General features: G+C 43.9%; 1 protein-coding gene across 3 annotated transcripts in view; it reads right to left on the reverse strand.

Annotated features, from left to right (window-relative positions):
* Window positions 1–18,287, reverse strand: part of LOC139410210 (inositol polyphosphate-5-phosphatase A-like) — a 283,385-nt gene that overhangs the window by 156,140 nt on the left and 108,958 nt on the right. For all 3 annotated transcript variants that reach the window (XM_071155695.1, XM_071155687.1, XM_071155678.1), the window contains exons 3-4: window positions 3,208–3,308; window positions 1,282–1,369 (exon numbers count right to left, since the gene is read on the reverse strand). In XM_071155695.1, the coding sequence (XP_071011796.1) occupies window positions 1,282–1,369; window positions 3,208–3,308 (189 nt within the window). The remainder of the gene's footprint in view (window positions 1–1,281; window positions 1,370–3,207; window positions 3,309–18,287) is intronic.

The following is an 18,287-nucleotide window of genomic DNA, read 5'->3' on the forward strand; positions in this document are numbered from 1 at the left end:
GGCTTTACCGCACAACGCTTCCTGGTGTATGATACAATGATAAGCTGTCAGCTCACCTGTCGCGTTTTCCTCTTGCATCTTTTCCCGTATCTTCGCCACCAGTCCGCTCCTGTGTCCACACATCGCAGGTGCTCCGTCGGTTGTCAAACCCACGAGTTTTTCCCAAGGCAGCTCCATCTCATTTACACATCTTGACACCTCTTCATACAAATCATGCCCCGTAGTTGTGCCATGCATAGGACGTAAAGCCAAAAACTCCTCTGTCACGCTTAGGTTGGAGTCCACTCCGCGGATGAAAATTGACAACTGGGCAATGTCAGAAATGTCGGTGCTCTCATCCACAGCCAAGGAATATGCAATAAAATCTTTTCCCTTTTTCACAAGCTGCTCTTTTAGATTGATGGACAACTGGTCTACTCTCTCGGCAATGGTGTTTCTGCTCAGACTCACATTTAAAAAGAGTTGCCTTTTTTCTGGGCAAACTTCGTCACAAACTTTAATCATGCAGTTTTTGATGAAATCCCCCTCCGTAAATGGCCGGGCTGATTTAGCGATCTCTTCTGCCAAAATAAAACTGGCCTTGACAGCAGCCTGGCCTTGTGATTTGGCTTTTTTGAACAGAGCCTGTCGAGATTTGAGGCCTCGTTTTAATTCCTCTGCCTTTTGTAGCCTTTGTTCCATGTCCATATTCTTGTTTTTGTCCGCGTGTTTCGTTTCATAATGTCGTCTCAGATTATACTCTTTCAGTACCGCCACACTTTCTCCACACAGAAGACACACAGGTTTTCCAGCTACCTTCGTGAACATATACTCCGACTCCCACCTTGTTTGAAACCCCCGGTTCTCAGTATCCACCTTCCGTTTTGCCATTTTTGATGGGTATCTGAAAGTTAATTTTACTGTGATGCTGACGACTGCTGTGCCAATAAATATTGAAATGAAGCAGCCTACTGCTCGGTGCGTCACCTTTGCATTGTGGGAAATGTAGTATTGGTGCGTGTAAAAGATCTGCGGGCTGCCGGCTTGCTGCGGGCCGGTTCTAATAATAAATCAAGATCATCCCAGGGGCCGTAAAAAACCTTCTTGCGGGCCGGATGTGGCCCGCGGGCCTTGACTCTGACATATGTGGTCTAGAGCTTTCTGATGAGAATGGCTGCTGTGCAACACCCGGGTGAATGCAACACATCTGTGGTGAGTTAAGACTGGGTGCGGTAAACACATCTCCTGAGATCTACAAGAAGAGAACCACTTAGCAGGGGCAAATGGACCACCCGCACTTACTGTGAAATGTTCCTGGGATTTGTAGTTCTCGTCGAGGTAGACACGGGCTCTGCTGTACTCCTTCATGGCATCACTGGACAGCAGCTCTCTAGAAGAGAGGACACATCACAATATGGCCCCATCAGCCTTCAGATACATGGGTTGATTTATTTATCTTCCTTTAAATCAGCAACATGATAAGTAGGATAAATATGAACATGGTGGAACTGTAGTTCTTCCATGCTAGCTGTTCCGGTACACTTCCAGTCATTGCGCTAACGCTAGCTAGCAATGGCTAGCCAAACTACCTTCAACTTCCTGCAAACTGCAATTAACTTCCTTAATTGTTGATTCTTAATTCCTTAATTGAACACCCCCCTATCCACATCGATGGAACAGTAGTGGAGAGGATAGTAAGTTTTAAGTTCCTCGGCGTACACATCACAGACAAACTGAATTGGTCCACCCACACAGACAGCATCGTGAAGAAGGCGCAGCAGCGCCTCTTCAACCTCAGGAGGCTGAAGAAATTTGGCTTGTCACCAAAAGCACTCACAAACTTCTACAGATGCACAATCGAGAGCATCCTGTCGGGCTGTACGGCAACTGCTCCGCCCACAACCGTAAGGCTCTCCAGAGGGTAGTGAGGTTTGCACAACGCATCACCGGGGGCAAACTACCTGCCCTCCAGGACACCTACACCACCTGATGTCACAGGAAGGCCATAAAGATCATCAAGGACAACAACCACCCGAGCCACTGCCTGTTCACCCCGCTATCATCCAGAAGGCGAGGTCAGTACAGGTGCATCAAAGCTGGGACCGAGAGACTGAAAAACAGCTTCTATCTCAAGGCCATCAGACTGTTAAACAGCCACCACTAATATTGAGTGGCTGCTGCCAACACACTGACTCAACTCCAGCCACTTTAATAATGGGAATTGATGGGAAATGATGTAACATATATCACTAGCCACTTTAAACAATGCTACCTAATATAATGTTTACATACCCTACATTATTCATCGCATATGTATATGTATATACTGTACTCTATATCATCTACTGCATCTTTATGTAATACATGTATCACTAGCCACTAACTATGCCACCTTGTTTACATACTCATCTCATATGTATATACTGCACTCAATACCATCTACTGTATCTTGCCTATGCCGCTCTGTACCATCACTCATTCATATATCTTTATGTACATATTCTTTATCCCCTTACACTTGTGTCTATAAGGTAGTAGTTTTGGAATTGTTAGCTAGATTACTTTTTGGTTATTACTGCATGGTCGGAACTAGAAGCACAAGCATTTCGCTACACTCGCATTAACATCTGCTAACCATGTGTATGTGACAAATAAAATTGGATTTGATTTGATTTAATTGCGCTTTAACGGAGCCGGGATTAGGAACAGGAGATTGTGAGTGTATTAGGATACGGTTAAATCTGTTGAGGCCTCACAGACAGTCTCTTATGCTTATCTATATCCCCCTGCTAATAAAGTTCACACCAGGACACCCTAAATTGGTTGAAAAAGGTTACATAAGAGAGCACTTGATAGAATCTTGTTAACAAATATCAAATATATCTTATAAATTCCTATGACTAAACAAGAAAGACTAGCTACACAAATAAAGCCCCGCTAAACAGTTTACTCAATAACGATGGACTTCTAGTACATTCTTTTAATTCTTTGAAAATCAACACCAAACATGAAACCAAATAAGCAGTCACCAGAAGGTGGAGTTGTTCACTCACTTTCACATAGTTTTGGTCCTAATTTTCCTGTGGACCCAGGCAGTGGTTGTCCGTCTTGACAGAAAAATAACCCATAATCACCACTAGGGTTGCTATGGACACCAGAGTTGGCTGGCAATTCTTCAGTGAAGGGAAATTTGAAGGGGGGGGGGCCATCAAGTGTGAGGTAACTTACTTGACAAAACAATCTACGTGTGCCATGGACGCTTCGTAGTTCTTCCCGCCCACCTCCTGACAGTGCACTGCGATGAAGTGGGGCTTGTGTGATTGGACAGTCTGCAGAGGAGAAGAGAACAAGGCATAGCATTAAACGACTGTCCAGACACAACTACTTGCTCGGTGTCATTTCATCCAGGTCAATATACTTAGATTCGATAAAAGACGGGATACGGCGTTCAAGAGAGCCCTGTCCTCTATAAAACAGCCTGCAGAGTCAGATTTCGGATTCCCACAAATAGCTGAATTAAGGGATTTAAAACTCCCTCGTAAAACACAACCAAGCAACAAGCCTTACCAACAAGCACTCATTTACTCCACAGTGAAACCCTAATAAGGTCTGGTGATTTTGGAGGTGGAAAGAAGCTGGGTAACACCCAAGACTGGGGGAAAAAATGACTATCAGAGGCCAAGATACATTATAGTCAACAGGCCAAACTGGCCCAGGTACTGTACAGTATAGTGTCAGACAGAAGGCATGTAGCTTGCTTGTTCCATGAGTCATCCCGGATGTGTATCGGGCACTGTGTGCAGGGTATGACGGACAATGCCGGGAGTTAGAAACATCTCACTAGATCAATAACGAGTCTCTCACTATCAGGAAATGTCAACATTATGATGTCAGAATATAGGAAACACCAGAACATAAAAAGGTGACTGATCATAGGCCTAGTGTCAGAAAATAATACATACTGATGTTGGTGATCTGCACTGATAAACACCTGCCCTGGTCCCAGATCTGTTTGGGCTATTTTGCCAATATCTATGGTTATTGGCAAGACAGCACAAACAGATCTGAGATCAGGCTAACAAATACCTGGTCAGAGCAGAGAGAGTTGTTACAGAGTCATTTCCACTCCAGTCACATGACCTCTCCCATGTCCCCTCCCTGTCCCCGAACACTAAGAGGTGTTTCTGAGTGCACTGCCAGCGAGCCCAGAGTGTTTAGAGGTGCCAACCCGTAACAGAAAATCCATAGCGGAGTGAATTATAGCGCTCATAAGCACTCAAAGGGTCGGGCTATGGATGGTGGGCAGGCCGTAGATCACGGTCACCCAGGAAATGTGGCCCCCCGGGGGGGTGTTAAGTCTGGTCCAGGCCTGGAGGCCTACTCTGCTCCTACTCCACCCGCCTGCATTATTATTACTAAAGGCAAAATCAAATAAAAGTAATGTAAGGCAATAACACTATGGATTTTCTATCAACCTTTGGCTTGTCACTGGGCCCCTAAGAACCAGGGTTCTCAAACAGACGGATTAGTGAACCTATCAGCATCCACTGGAAAGCTTCGACTCTCAAGGAGCTTTAGCTAGCCAAGTTACACTGTGTGTGAACCTGTGGACATGCGAGAGGGAAAATGCTGGACCTTGTGTGTGTATTTTGTGCCTGTGTGTGTGTTTGTATTTGTCCAAGTGTGCATTTTCTGTTTGTTTTTCCAGGCAGTGTAACTCCAGCTCTAGTTTCTCATAGGGCTACAGACTCATTATCCTGAAGTCTAATTTAATCCTATTACTATAAATCAGAAATGCTATTGATACAAGGCCAAACAATAACAACTATCCCAAGTTTCCGCCATCTTCCTGAATGCCAAACAATTGGCCCATTCCATCTACCCTCAGAGGCACCTTTTGATCGATCTGCTCGTTTTCATTTCAGACTAAGAGTTATAGGTCACAGATTGACTCTCGATCGAAGGCAAATAAACACATTTGCACAGTGGTCAACGGGGTGCCAGCCTAAAGAGCAGTTAAGTTCTATCAGACGCAGGAACCTCTCTTGGTAGCGTAGAAGTTATAGGGTTGATGCCGTTAGACCACACCGCATGATGACACAGGTACCACACAGCGGAAACATCTCCACCTCTTAACTGTTGTGAGAAGGCCAGATGTTTGTCAAAGGGGTGCGTCCTCTCTCTCCCGCAATCCTGTATCGGTTTGGATTCCTAGGAAATTCCCTAGGTTATAGCAATGACATATTCTCATCCTTTAATAATATTTACTTACACACTTCCCTGGAATATGTAAAAAAAAAAGGAGCTTGTTTTATTTGATGGCCAAACAATGTGGGCTAATTATGTGGAAAATAATAACCGAAAGGCCTAGCTTGTAAGTCTAGCTCTCAGTTTGGAGACATTTTCCACTCTTCATTTAAATCAATACCTAACTGTAAAACACACATCATTGATCTCCACCAGTACAAATCCATGTATATCAGCCTACATCTAAACTCATGCCTGATTCACACTATAGGGCTGAAGGAAAACCGTAATGTGCTGGGTGTGATATTTTCTCCAGCAACTATGTTGGACGCGTAACCAGGCCAGCCCAGTACAGCTTGGCTTGGAACAGTTTGGCTCAGTAGTGTAAAAATGGTATCAGATCCCCACTGCTTTTGTGAACAGTGGCTCACATCAAGCGCACCACTTACACGGCTAACCTAACACGGCTGCTATCAGACTGACTTGTTTAATGTGTGTCGTCACAGCAGCCTGGGTTCTGAGTTGCAGACTGCAGTGAGGTGAGATATGCCATGTTTGTGTTATGGGCCTTCAGTCCCTGGGGATCTCTGCCTGATGCCTGGATGTGGATGTAGGAGGGCAGCTGGCTGGATGGAGTCTCAGTTACCGTTCCTGGAAAACGACTGTATCAACGGGAGTCGGCACACCTACTTGGTGAAGCCGACTCACTCAGACGGAGCGTGGTGTTACTGTATTTAAACAGCTGTTTAAATACAGTACGTTTCTGAATGGGACAAAATTTGCACTACTCAAATGCATTATGTAAAGATCGTTCTCGCCATCTCTTCATCATTCTCATACACTCACTGAAGACTAAAGTGCCTTGAGCGCCTGGAAAAATATACACGTCCTGTCAAATAATATACATCCTAGCGTCTATAAATACATCCCATCAATGACACGACGCACTGACACGCACACCATTGAATGTTCTTAGAAGTGAATTCCAGTGCCAGATTTTAAAAAAGACTGATGATGCACATGGAGTGGAAAAAAGGCCCATGTTTCTCTGAATTTTCTCACAGAGGGCCTTTGATGAGCTGTAATTTAGGGAGGATGACTCGGTCTTGATTGGGAGCTGGAAAATAGCGTGGCTGGAGAGAACCGTGTGAGGAGGGGGGGGGGGGGGGGGGGGGGGGGGGGGGGGGGTGTCAAATGGGCATGTGATGTGACGAGAAGTCTTTTCTAAACACTAAACTCTGTCCATCTGTTGCCATTCATTCACTCCAGGCTGTACAACACTGAATCTATTCATCTATAATCCTACACACACATGTGCATACGCACAGAGACGCACAGACACAACCTTTCATTCACTTTTGAGTCACACAGCCAAATATGGTGCATTCGGAAAGTACTCAGACCCTTTGCCTTTTTAAACATTTTGTTACGTTACAGCCTTATTCTAAAACTGATTAAATAGTTTTTTCCCCCCTCGACAATCTACACACACAATACCCCATAATGACAAAGTAAAAACTGTTTTTCTTAATTGTTGCTAATTTATTAAAAACTGAAATATTACATTTGCATAAGTATTCAGACCCTTTACTCAGAACTTTGTTGAAGGACCTTTGGAAGCGATGACAGCCTCAAGACTTCTTGGATATGACGCTACAAGCTTGGCACAGCTGTATTTGGGGAGTTTCTCCCATTCTTCTCTGCAGATCCTCTAGAGCTCTGTCAGGTTGGATGGGGAGTGTTGCTGCACAGCTATTTTCAGGTTTCTCCAGAGATGTTCAATCGGGTTCAAGTCCGGGCTCTGGCTGTGCCACTCAAGGACATTCAGAGACTTGTCGCAAAGCCACTCCTGCGTTGTCTTGGCTGTGTGCTTAGGGTCATTGTCCTGTTCAAAGGTAAACCTTTGCCCCAGTCTGAGGTCCTGAGCGCTCTGGAGCAGGTTTTCATCAAGGATCTCTCTGTACTTTGCTCCGTTCATCTTTGCCTCGATCCTGACTAGTCTCCCAGTCTCTACCACTGGAAAACATCCCCATAGCATGATGCTGCCACCGCCATGTTTCACCGTAGGGAGGGTGCCAGGTTTCCTCCAGACATGATGCTTGGCATTCAGGCCAAAGAGTTCAATCTTGGTTTAATCCGACCAGGTTTAAATCAGACCAGATGGTTGTCCTTCTGGAAGGTTCTCCCATCTCCACAGAGGAACCCTAGAGCTCTGTCAGAGCATCAGGTTCTTGGTCACCTCCCTGACCAAGATCCTTCTCCCCTACTACCCAGTTTGGCCGGGCGGCCAGCTCTAGGAAGAGTCTTGGTGGTTCCAAACTTCTTCCATTTAAGAATGATGGAGGCCACAGTGTTCTTGGCGACCTTCAATGCTGCCCTTCCCCAGATCTGTCCCTCGACATAATCCTGTCTCGAAGCTCTACGGACAAGTCCTTCGTCCTCATGGCTTGGCTTCTGCACTGTCAACTGTGGGACCTTATAAAGACAGGTGTGTGCCTTTCTAAATCATGTCCAATCAATTTACCACAGGTGGACTCCAATCAAGTTGTAGAAACATGATGATCAATGGAAACAGGATGCACCTGAGCTCAATTCCGAGTCTCATAGCAAAGAGTCTGAATACTTATGTAAATAAAGTATTTGTTTTTTTATTTGTAATAAATTTGCAAACATTTCTAAACACCAGTTTTTCGCTTTGTCATTTTGTGGTATTGTGTGTAGATTGCTGAGGAAATCTTTTCACTTATTAAAATAAGGCTGCAAAGTAACAAATTGTTGAAAAAGTCAAGGGGTCTGAATACTTTCCGAAGGCACTGTATATATGTCACACACTCCACACGTATATATATAAAACATTTGAATAAAATGTAAAAAACACGCACACAGTACGGCAATAAATCAGAAAAAATACATTTAATAATGATGAATATTCTCCCAAACCATTATAACAATTTAGAATAAATTATCCATGTACTCTGGAATGGAAAGGGGGATGGATACCTAGTCAGTTGTACAACTGAAATGTGTCTTCCGCATTTAACCCAACCCCTCTGAATCAGAGAGATGCGGGATGGCTGCCTTAATCGACATCCACGGCGCCCGGGCAACAGTGGGTTAACTGCCTTGCTCAGGGGCAGAACAACAGATTTTTTTTGCTTGTCAGCTCAGGGATTCGATCCAGAAACCTTTCGGTTATTGGCCCAACGCTCTAACCTGTGAGGCCAGTGGCCCATGACAGCCAGGTAAGGTTTCCAATGCAAATAGACTGAGGGATCATTAGTGCTGAGCGAAAAAAACATTTATTTTACATTGGTTCACATTACCGGACTTATATCAATTATTCTGGTTGTGTATATTACATATTTGTTTTTGGTATGATGACTATTATTTCATGAATACAACTCTGATAATGGTAGTGACTGCCCATTGTTGCTTATCACTTATTCATAAACCATCCTTTATTCACTGCCTGCTGTCTGACAAAATCATTATTCCAGCAGTTCTTTAAAGTAGAGAAGGCATACGTTTAACACGGCTTAATAACAATCCTGCACCGGAAGGAGCCTGTCAGAACAGGCAGCTGTAGGCGCAACGGATTCTGGTCATTGTAGAGAATGACCACGTTTTCTGAGCTTTTTCTAGGATGAGTTGAACAAGTCCCAAATCTCAAGAGAGATTGCGTGTTGAGCTCGCAGAAAAAAACACTAACTAAATGGAATTTAAATAATTGAACCGACGTAGGTCAATGATGTTTATCTTACCCTTCCGACACTAATAGAATTCTAGAACGATGCTGCAGATTGCTGAGAATTTTCCAGATAAATCAAATTCTCTCACACAGACATAGCTCAAAAACAAAGAACAAATGACAATTACGCTAACTTATAAGTAGTTTTAAAGAGCACAACCTCTTCTTTAATATGACACCACATTCATGTCAATGGGAATAACATTCATTTGGTCTTCCATTCTGTAAAGACTCTCACTATCAAAAAAACGATGAACACTCAACAACAACATAAAAACTAGAGTATTTAAAATTGTAGTAATTGACTAAATTACTTCAAATGTACCAAGTATAATATACACTGCTCAAAAAAATTAAGGGAACACTAAAATAACACATCCTAGATCTGAATGAATGAAATATTCTTATTAAATACTTTTTTCTTTACATTGTTGAATGTGCTGCCAACAAAATCACACAAAAATGATCAATGGAAATCAAATTTATCAACCCATGGAGGCCTGGATTTGGAGTCACACTCAAAATTAAAGTGGACAACCACACTACAGGCTGATCCAACTTTGATGTAATGTCCTTAAAACAAGTCAAAATGAGGCGCAGTAGTGTGTGTGGCCTCCAGGTGCCTGTATGACCTCCCTACAAAGCCTGGGAAAGCTCCTGATGAGGTGGAGGATGGTCTCCTGAGGGATCTCCTTCCAGACCTGGACTAAAGCATCCGCCAACTCCTGGACAGTCTGTGGTGCAACGTGGCGTTGGTGGATGGAGCGAGACATGATGTTCCAGATGTGCTCAATTGGATTCAGGTCTGGGGAACAGGCGGGCCAGTCCATAGCATTAATGCCTTCCTCTTGCAGGAACTGCTGACACACTCCAGCCACATGAGGTCTAGCATTGTCTTGCATTAGGAGGAACCCAGGGCCAACCACACCAGCATATGGTCTCACAAGGGGTCTGAGGATCTCATCTCGGTACCTAATGGCAGTCAGGCTACCTCTGGCGAGCACATGGAGGGCTATGCGGCCCCCCAAAGAAATACCACTCCACACCATGACTGACCCACCGCCAAACCGGTCATGCTGGAGGATGTTGCAGGCAGCAGAACGTTCTCCACGGCGTCTCCAGACTGTCACATCTGTCACGTGCTCAGTGTGAACCTGCTTTCATCTGTGAAGAGCACAGGGCGCCAGTGGCGAATTTGCCAATCTTGGTGTTCTCTGGCAAATGCCAAACGTCCGGCACGGTGTTGGGCTGTAAGCACAACCCCCACCTGTGGACGTCGGGCCCTCATACCACCCTCATGGAGTCTGTTTCTGACCGTTTGAGCAGACACATGCACATTTGTGGCCTGCTGGAGGTCATTTTGCAGGGCTCTGGCTGTGCTCCTCCTTGCACAAAGGCGGAGGTAGCGGTCCTGCTGCTGGGTTGTTGCCCTCCTACGGCCTTCTCCACGTCTCCTGATGTACTGGCCTGTCTCCTGGTAGCGCCTCCATGCTCTGGACACTACGCTGACAGACACAACAAACCTTCTTGCCACAGCTCGCATTGATATTTCATCCTGGATGAGCTGCACTACCTGAGCCACTTGTGTGGGTTGTAGACTCCGTCTCATGCTACCACTAGAGTGAAAGCACCGCCAGCATTCAAAAGTGACCAAAACATCAGCCAGGAAACATAGGAACTGAGAAGTGGTCTGTGGTCCCACCTGCAGAACCACTCCTTTATTGGGGGTGTCTTGCTAATTGCCTATAATTTCCACCTGTTGTCTATTCCATTTGCACAACAGCATGTGAAAATATATTGTCAATCAGTGTTGCTTCCTAAGTTGACAGTTTGATTTCACAGAAGTGTGATTGACTTGGAGTTACGTTGTGTTGTTTAAGTGTTCCCTTTATTTTTTGAGCAGTGTATTATACTTACAAATATTATTTTTTTTAATATCCAAAATGTAACCAGAGGACAATATTCAGACAGTATGTCAAAACCCACACAAAGTAGGCTATTTGATTGACAATTCATACTTCTGTAACACTGTAAAATGCAAAAAAACTACTCAGACTATTTCAAAATGTACAGTATCTTTCAAGATTAAGTACAGACCAGGCCTGACACAAAATCTAGAACTAGTACAGTAGCTTACGTTGACAACAATTCAGTGAATGCAACAAGTATTAGATATAAAAAGAGAGAACATGCAAAACACAACTGTTCAAAGACTCAAAGTACACCATTTCCCTAAAAGATCTGTAGGACAAATTCATATTTTACACTTTCACCTTGGTGTTTGCATTTAGCTTACAACATGTCATGGAACTTCTGGAAGAACTGCCCCCTCCTGTAAAGTGGCACAGACACAAAGAGCACCCAAAGGAGGTTTCTTAAACATCTCCCACTCTTTGACCTGCAGCATCACCTCTGGATGCACACCACACACCCTCTCTTGTGCCCTTCAAACTTCACCTGCTTTCCAATGAGTTCCATAGCGGTTCACACGCCCTGGTGCCACAGTCTTGGCTCCCCTCTTCCTGCCACTGTAGCATTATCAAAGTGAATGCACAAGCTGCATTTTGAATGCCTTCGGGGACCAGTGCCTGTGGTTTCTGCGATGAGCCTTTGCAGGGTCCCCACACAATGTACGCATTTATGATAGAAAAGAACATCCACCAAAATACATACTTCCATAAATATATGCTTGTGTGTCCAACATTGTAATAGAGCCTCAGTTGGTCAGGATGGTCAACCCCGCCCATTTTCTTGTTGTAATCCATTACAGGCTCTGGAACAGATACAAGTTCCTACTACTTTTAAAAACAACTCCAAAACCCTTGCCACTGTCACTTGAGGCCCAGGCTGTGTGGTACACGGGTGAATGGTGGGACTTGGGGCAGACACACTCCATGGAAACGTAGGCTCCCATCTCAGGTGTGCTCTCACTCTTCCCCTCCCTCCACTCCCTCCGCTGCCTGTATGATGGCGCCGACAGAGATGGTCGCCTCGCTTCAGGTCCTTAGAAAACTATACAGCTATTGGTTTTGTATTATTTCTTACATTGTTAGCCCAGATAATCTCTAGTGTTTTTACATACAGCCTGGAAGAACTATTGGAAATAAAAGCGGTGTCAAATTACCATCATTACAACCAGGAATATGTCTTTCCTGAAGCGGATCCTTTGTTCGGACCTCCACCCTGGACATGCAATCTTTTCCCATAGGTCCACCCAAAACAACGCGGTCGCCGCAGGAGAGACGGACGGAGCGGCCTACTGGTCAGACTCAGAAGGTGAGCACACCATCCACCGCTTCCGAGCATATTACTCGCCAATGTCCAATCTTTAGATAACAAGGTGTACAAAATTAGGGCACGAGTTCCCTTCCAGAGAGACAGAGATTGTAGCATTCTCTGTTTCACGGAAACATGGCTCACTTGGGATTTGTTGTCAGGCCAGTACAGCCACCCGGTTTCTTCACGCATCGCGCCGACAGAAACAAACATCTCTCTGGTAAGAATTATCTTCCAAGAGAATTCGCTTCGTTTATAGTCACAGCCGTAGCCATGCACACTTCCAACTCAATCATCAAGTTTGCAGACGACACTACAGTGGTAGGACTGATTATCAACAACGACAAGACAGCCTACAGGGAGGAGGTGAGGGCCCTCGAGGTGTGGCGTCAGGAAAATAACCTCTCACTCAACATCAACAAAACAAAGGAGATGATTGTGGACTTCAGGAAACAGCAGAGGGAGCATCCACATCGATGAGACAGTAGTGGAGAAGGTGGAAAGTTTTAAGTTCCTCGGCGTACACATCACGGACAAACTGAAATGGTCCACCCACACAGACAGCGTGGTGAAGAAGGCGCCACAGTGCCTCTTCAACCTCAGGAGGCTGAAGAAATTTGACTTGTCATCTAAAACAAACAAACTTTTACAGATGCACAATCGAGAGCATCCTGTCGGGCTGTATCACCGCCTGGTACGGCAATTGCACTGCCCTCAACCGCAAGGCTCTCGAGAGGGTCATGTGGTTTGCACAACGCATCACCAGGACAAATTACCTGCCCTCCAGGACACCTACCCCACCGGGAAGGCCAAAAAGATCATCAAGGACAACAACCACCCGAGCCACTGCCTGTTCAACCCCCTATCATCATAAGGCGAGGTCAGTACAGGTGCATCAAAGCTGGGACCGAGAGACTGAAAAACAGCTTCTATCTCAAGGCCATCAGACTGTTGAACAGCCATCACTAACATAGATGGCATACAGACTCAAATCACTGGCCACTTAAATCAAACAGACTTAATAAAAGGTATCACTAGTCACTTTAATAATGTTTACATAGAGGTATCACTAGTCACTTTAAGGAAATGTTTACATATCCTACATTACTCATCTCATACAGTTGAAGTCGGAAGTTGACATACACCTTAGCCAAATACATTTAAACTCAGTTTTTCACATTCATGGCATTTAATCCTAGTACAAATTCCCTGTCTTAGGTCAGTTCAGATCACCACCTCATTTTAAAAATGTGAAATATCAGAATAATAGTAGAGAATGATTTATCTCAGCTTTTTTTTCTTTCATCACATTCCCAGTGGGGTCAGAAGTTTACATACACTCAATTAGTATATGGTAGCATTGCCTTTAAATTGTTTAACTTGGGCCAAATGTTTTGGGTAGCCTTCCACAAGCTTCCCACAATAAGTTGGGTGAATTTTGGCCCATTCCTCTTGACAGAGCTGGTGTAACTGAGTCAGGTTTGTAGGCCTCCTTGCTTGCATGAGCTTTTTCAGTTCTACCCACAAGTTTTCTATCGGATTGCTGTTGTTCCGGGATTGATTTGCACTTTTCGAACCATAGTACGTTCATCTCTAGGAGACAGAACGCGTCTCCTTCCTGAGTGGTATGACGGCTGCGTGGTCCCATGGTGTTATACCTCCGTACTATTGTTCGTACAGATAAACGTGGTACCTTCAGGCATTTGGAAATTTCTCCCAACGATGAAGCAGACTTGTGGAGGTCTACAATTTTTTTTCTGAGATCTTCGCTGATTTCTTTTGATTTTCCCATGATGTCAAGCAAAGAGGCACTGAGTTTGAAGGTAGGCCTTGAAATACATTCACAGCAACATCTCCAATTGACACTTCTAAAGCCATGACAACATTTTGGGGAATTTTCCAAGATGTTTAAAGACACAGTCAACTTTGTGTTGTAAACTTCTGAAACACGAATTGTGATACAGTAAATTAAACGTGAAATAATCTGTCTGTAAACAATTGTTGGAAAATTGACTTGTGTCAAATGGCCTGTGTAAATTGTCATTTTGTCTGACCTTTGTTACAGTTATCCTTTAAAAAAAAAAAAAAAAATCTACAAAAAAAGTGCTAAAAGTGCATCTACAAAGTAGATGTCCTAACTGACTTGCCAAAAATATAGTTGAACAATAATTTTGTGGAGTGGTTGAAAAACAAGTTTTAATGACTCCAACCTAAGTGTATGTAAACTTCTGACTTCAACAGTATATACTGTATTCTACACCATCTATTGCATCTTGTTTATGCCGCACTCCATCGCTCATCCATATATTTGTATGTAGATATTCTTATTCACCCCTTCACATTTGTGTGTATTTGTGTGTCTAAGGTAGTTGTTGTGAATTTGTTAAGATGACTTCTTAGACATTACTGCATAGTCGGAACTAGAAGCACAAGCATTTCGCTATGCTACCATTAACATCTGCTAACCATGTGTATGTGACCAATAAAATTTGATTTGAATTGTGACTCGGAATTGAGCTCAGGTGCATCCTGTTTCCATTGATCATCCTTGAGATGTTTCTACAACTTGATTGGAGTCCACCTGTGGTAAATTCAATTGAATGGACATGATTTGGAAAGGCACACACCAGTCTATATAAAAGGTCCCACAGTTGACAGTGAATATCAGAGCAAAAACCAAGCCATGACTGTAGAAGGAATTGTCCGTGGAGCTCCGAGACAGGAATGTGTCGAGGCACAGATCTGGGGACGGGTACCAAAAAATGTCTGCTGCATTGAAGGTCCACAAGAACACAGTGGCCTCCATCATTCTTAAATGAGAGCTGGCAGCCCGGCCTAGAGCTGGCAGCCCGGCCAAACTGAGCAATCGGGCGAAGACGGCCTAGGTCAGGGAGGTCACTCTGACAGCGCTCCAGAGTTCCTCTGTGGAGATGGGAAAACCTTCCAGAATGACAACCATTTCTGCAGCATTTCACCAATCAGGCCTTTATGGTAGTGCCCAGATGGAAGCCACTCCTCAGCAAAAGGCACATGACAGCCCGCTTGGAACTTAAGATACTCAGACCATGAGAAACAAGATACTCTGGTCTGATGAAACCAAGATTTAACTCTTTGGCCTGAATGCAAGAGTCACATCTGGAGGAAACTTGGCACCGTCCCTATGGTGAAGCATGGTGGTGGCAGCATCGTGCTTTGGGGATGTTTTTCAGTTGCAGGGACTGGGAGACTAGTTAGGATTGAGGGAAAGATGAACTGAGGGATCCTGGAAGAAAACCTGCTCCACAATGCTCAGGACTTCAGACCGGGGCAAAGGTTTACCTTTGAACAGGACAATGACCTTAAGCACACAGCAAAGACAACGCAGGAGTGGCTTTGGGATAAGTCTCGGGAATGTCCTTGAGTAGCGAATTAAATGTCCTTGAACCCGATTAAACATCTCTGGAGAGATCTGAAAATAGCTGTGCAGCAACGCTCCCCATTCAACCTGACAGAGCTTGAGAGGATCTGCAGAGAAGACTTGGAGAAACTCCCCAAATACAGGTGTGCCAAACTTGTCGCATTATAACAAATTAAACTCTACGCTGTAATCGCTGCCCAAGATGCTTCAAGAAAGTACTCAGTATAGGGTCTGAATACTTGTGTTTTTTTATTTGTAATAAATTTGCAAAAATGTCTAAAAACCTGTTGTTTTGTAATTAAGGGGTGTTGTGTGTAGATTGATGAGGGAAAAAAACAATTGAATCCATTTTAGAATAAGGACCCAATGTAACAAAATGTGGGGGAAAAAGTCAAGGGGTCTGAATACTTTCCGAATGCACTGTATTTCACTCACCTCAACATCATTGCTTTTCAAAGTGCAAGGATGTGTCCGAATCTGTATCACCAACCAGCATCTTTCAAAGGGAAAAGTAGTTTCTGCTTTGGCGCCGTCATACTGAGTAATGAAGTGAAAAGTCAAATGACGGCATACCGCGTTTTCCTGGCTTCTGGTAGATGACAATAGCCAGGTGAAAACAACAACAGTTTCTTGCAAGTACATTTTGCGATATTGACACCGATATTATTGTTTGGGGAAAAAAGCAGTTAGGGCTGCTAGGGCTGACCCCATTTAGTCGACTGGTCGATAGTTTGTTCAATAGGCTGTTGGTCAACAGAGTTTTTTTTTTGTTTTTTTGTTATTTGTTGGCTTAATGTAGGCTATTTTTACATACTGGCAATGGCAATAGTTACTTTTAGATTTATATAAATGTTTATAGAATTTTGAATTTTGATTAACCACATGACTTTGATTTTGAGAGATAAAGGCTTTATTCTAAATGAAATTAAGCTGTTCCACGGGTCGGGAAAAGTTTTTTTTCTTCTGGTTAGGCTATATTGATCTCTGGCTCGCTCTTCAGAAATGTGTATGTCTTCAATTTTCATGGCAGTGCTTAAAGCATCAGACAAGCTCAGTAGCCTATGTACATACAGCACATGTTTTTCAAAGCATAAGGTGTGTCTATATGGAAAAATAACACGTTTTAAAATTTTGACCAATCTATTGGTCGACCAATATGTATTTTTAAATTGGGGACAGCCGTAGTGGCCGTTATAGTAATTTAAAGAAAGGCCGTTGACGGTCGCTATGGCTCCTAAAGGGCTAACAACGAAGGAAAATGCCCTGCTTTGCTTAAGTGAAGCTCACTTCAGTCTGTGCTACTCTGCAACGTGTTGTGTGCCTGCCCAGTGGATTATTGAAAGCTGCCTGGATGCCCATCAAATCCATGGAGGAAACATAAATAACCATATGACCCAGGGCCAGGGTCTTCCAAAGGACTTTAAATGACAGGGGCTCAGTTGCTGTGCTTATTGAGCAAACAGTAAAACACATTTAAATCCTTCAGTACAGTAGACAGTCGATCAGATCACTCATAGGCACATTGCAGTGGGGTTAGTAGATGCCTAGCCTTGTCAGTTTACACTTGTCCATTGTATACTCTCGGCCTCACCTGCAGGAATGAAGTGCGACTTCGTGCCTTCGACGTGAGTGTTTGTACAGTATGTAATGTATGTCTCCGATTCTAAATCAAGAAAAGTGTCCAAATAACTCATTTTATTTCCTGAAGCTGCGTTTCGAGGAAAAACCTGAAGCAAAGGCTTGCATCAACAGTAGGCTTGTTCCTTGAGAGGAATTCAATGGTACAAAAAAGACAGACACACACACACACACACACACACACACACACACACACAGAGACACATGCAGGGCAAGCATGCAGGATGGATGTCCTTTTGGTTGTAACCACCAAAAAGCCATTCAAACAGCTATTTTTCTTACTGAATCTGATGGTCTCTGGTTTAACACCGAACTTCAAACTACCTTAAAACAAAAGAACAATTTCGACAAAATAATCACTCAAAATGTGGTTGGCCGCAACGCAAGTTACTTTCCAACAGTATCAAGACCAGTGAGACATTGGACTATTTTAAAATATAAAAACTATTTTTCATCCACTGTCTAAACTTGTAATTGTATTAAAGATTGTTTAACAACGGGACAAAAACCACTTAGCGATGATGCAATTCAAATCGCTTGCATCATTTATTCCTTACAACTTAAAATTCTTCACAACAGACAGAGGGTCTTCATTAACGTGTTCATAGTGAGAGTGATTGAGAGAGACTACAGCATGTGTGCTAAGCTGACTTATAAGCAAGTTAGAGTGCCATGTGAGCGGGGAGAGTCGTGCCAGGCTAACATAGCAAAGTCTAGCGAGGTTCACGACTGTGAGCTCTAGCAGTCACTGGTGCCGTTCTTGACCAGTAGCCCTGGGAGTACAGAGTCTGATACTGCTTTCCATGACGTCACTGACAAGCAGAGAACAGAGCTGGCATTAGACTGCAGGCCCGTCTAGTTCACAGCAGGGGGATATATCTCTCTCTCTCTCTGACACGCAAGACCACCCCCCCCCCCCCCCCCCTCGCCACACACACAGTGAATGTCCAATTACCTCGTCACATAAACAAAACAAAACACACACCGCATAACACACTTAAA

Source organism: Oncorhynchus clarkii, chromosome 1, assembly GCF_045791955.1.
Source record: "Oncorhynchus clarkii lewisi isolate Uvic-CL-2024 chromosome 1, UVic_Ocla_1.0, whole genome shotgun sequence".
NCBI classification, from domain to species: Eukaryota; Metazoa; Chordata; class Actinopteri; order Salmoniformes; family Salmonidae; genus Oncorhynchus; species Oncorhynchus clarkii.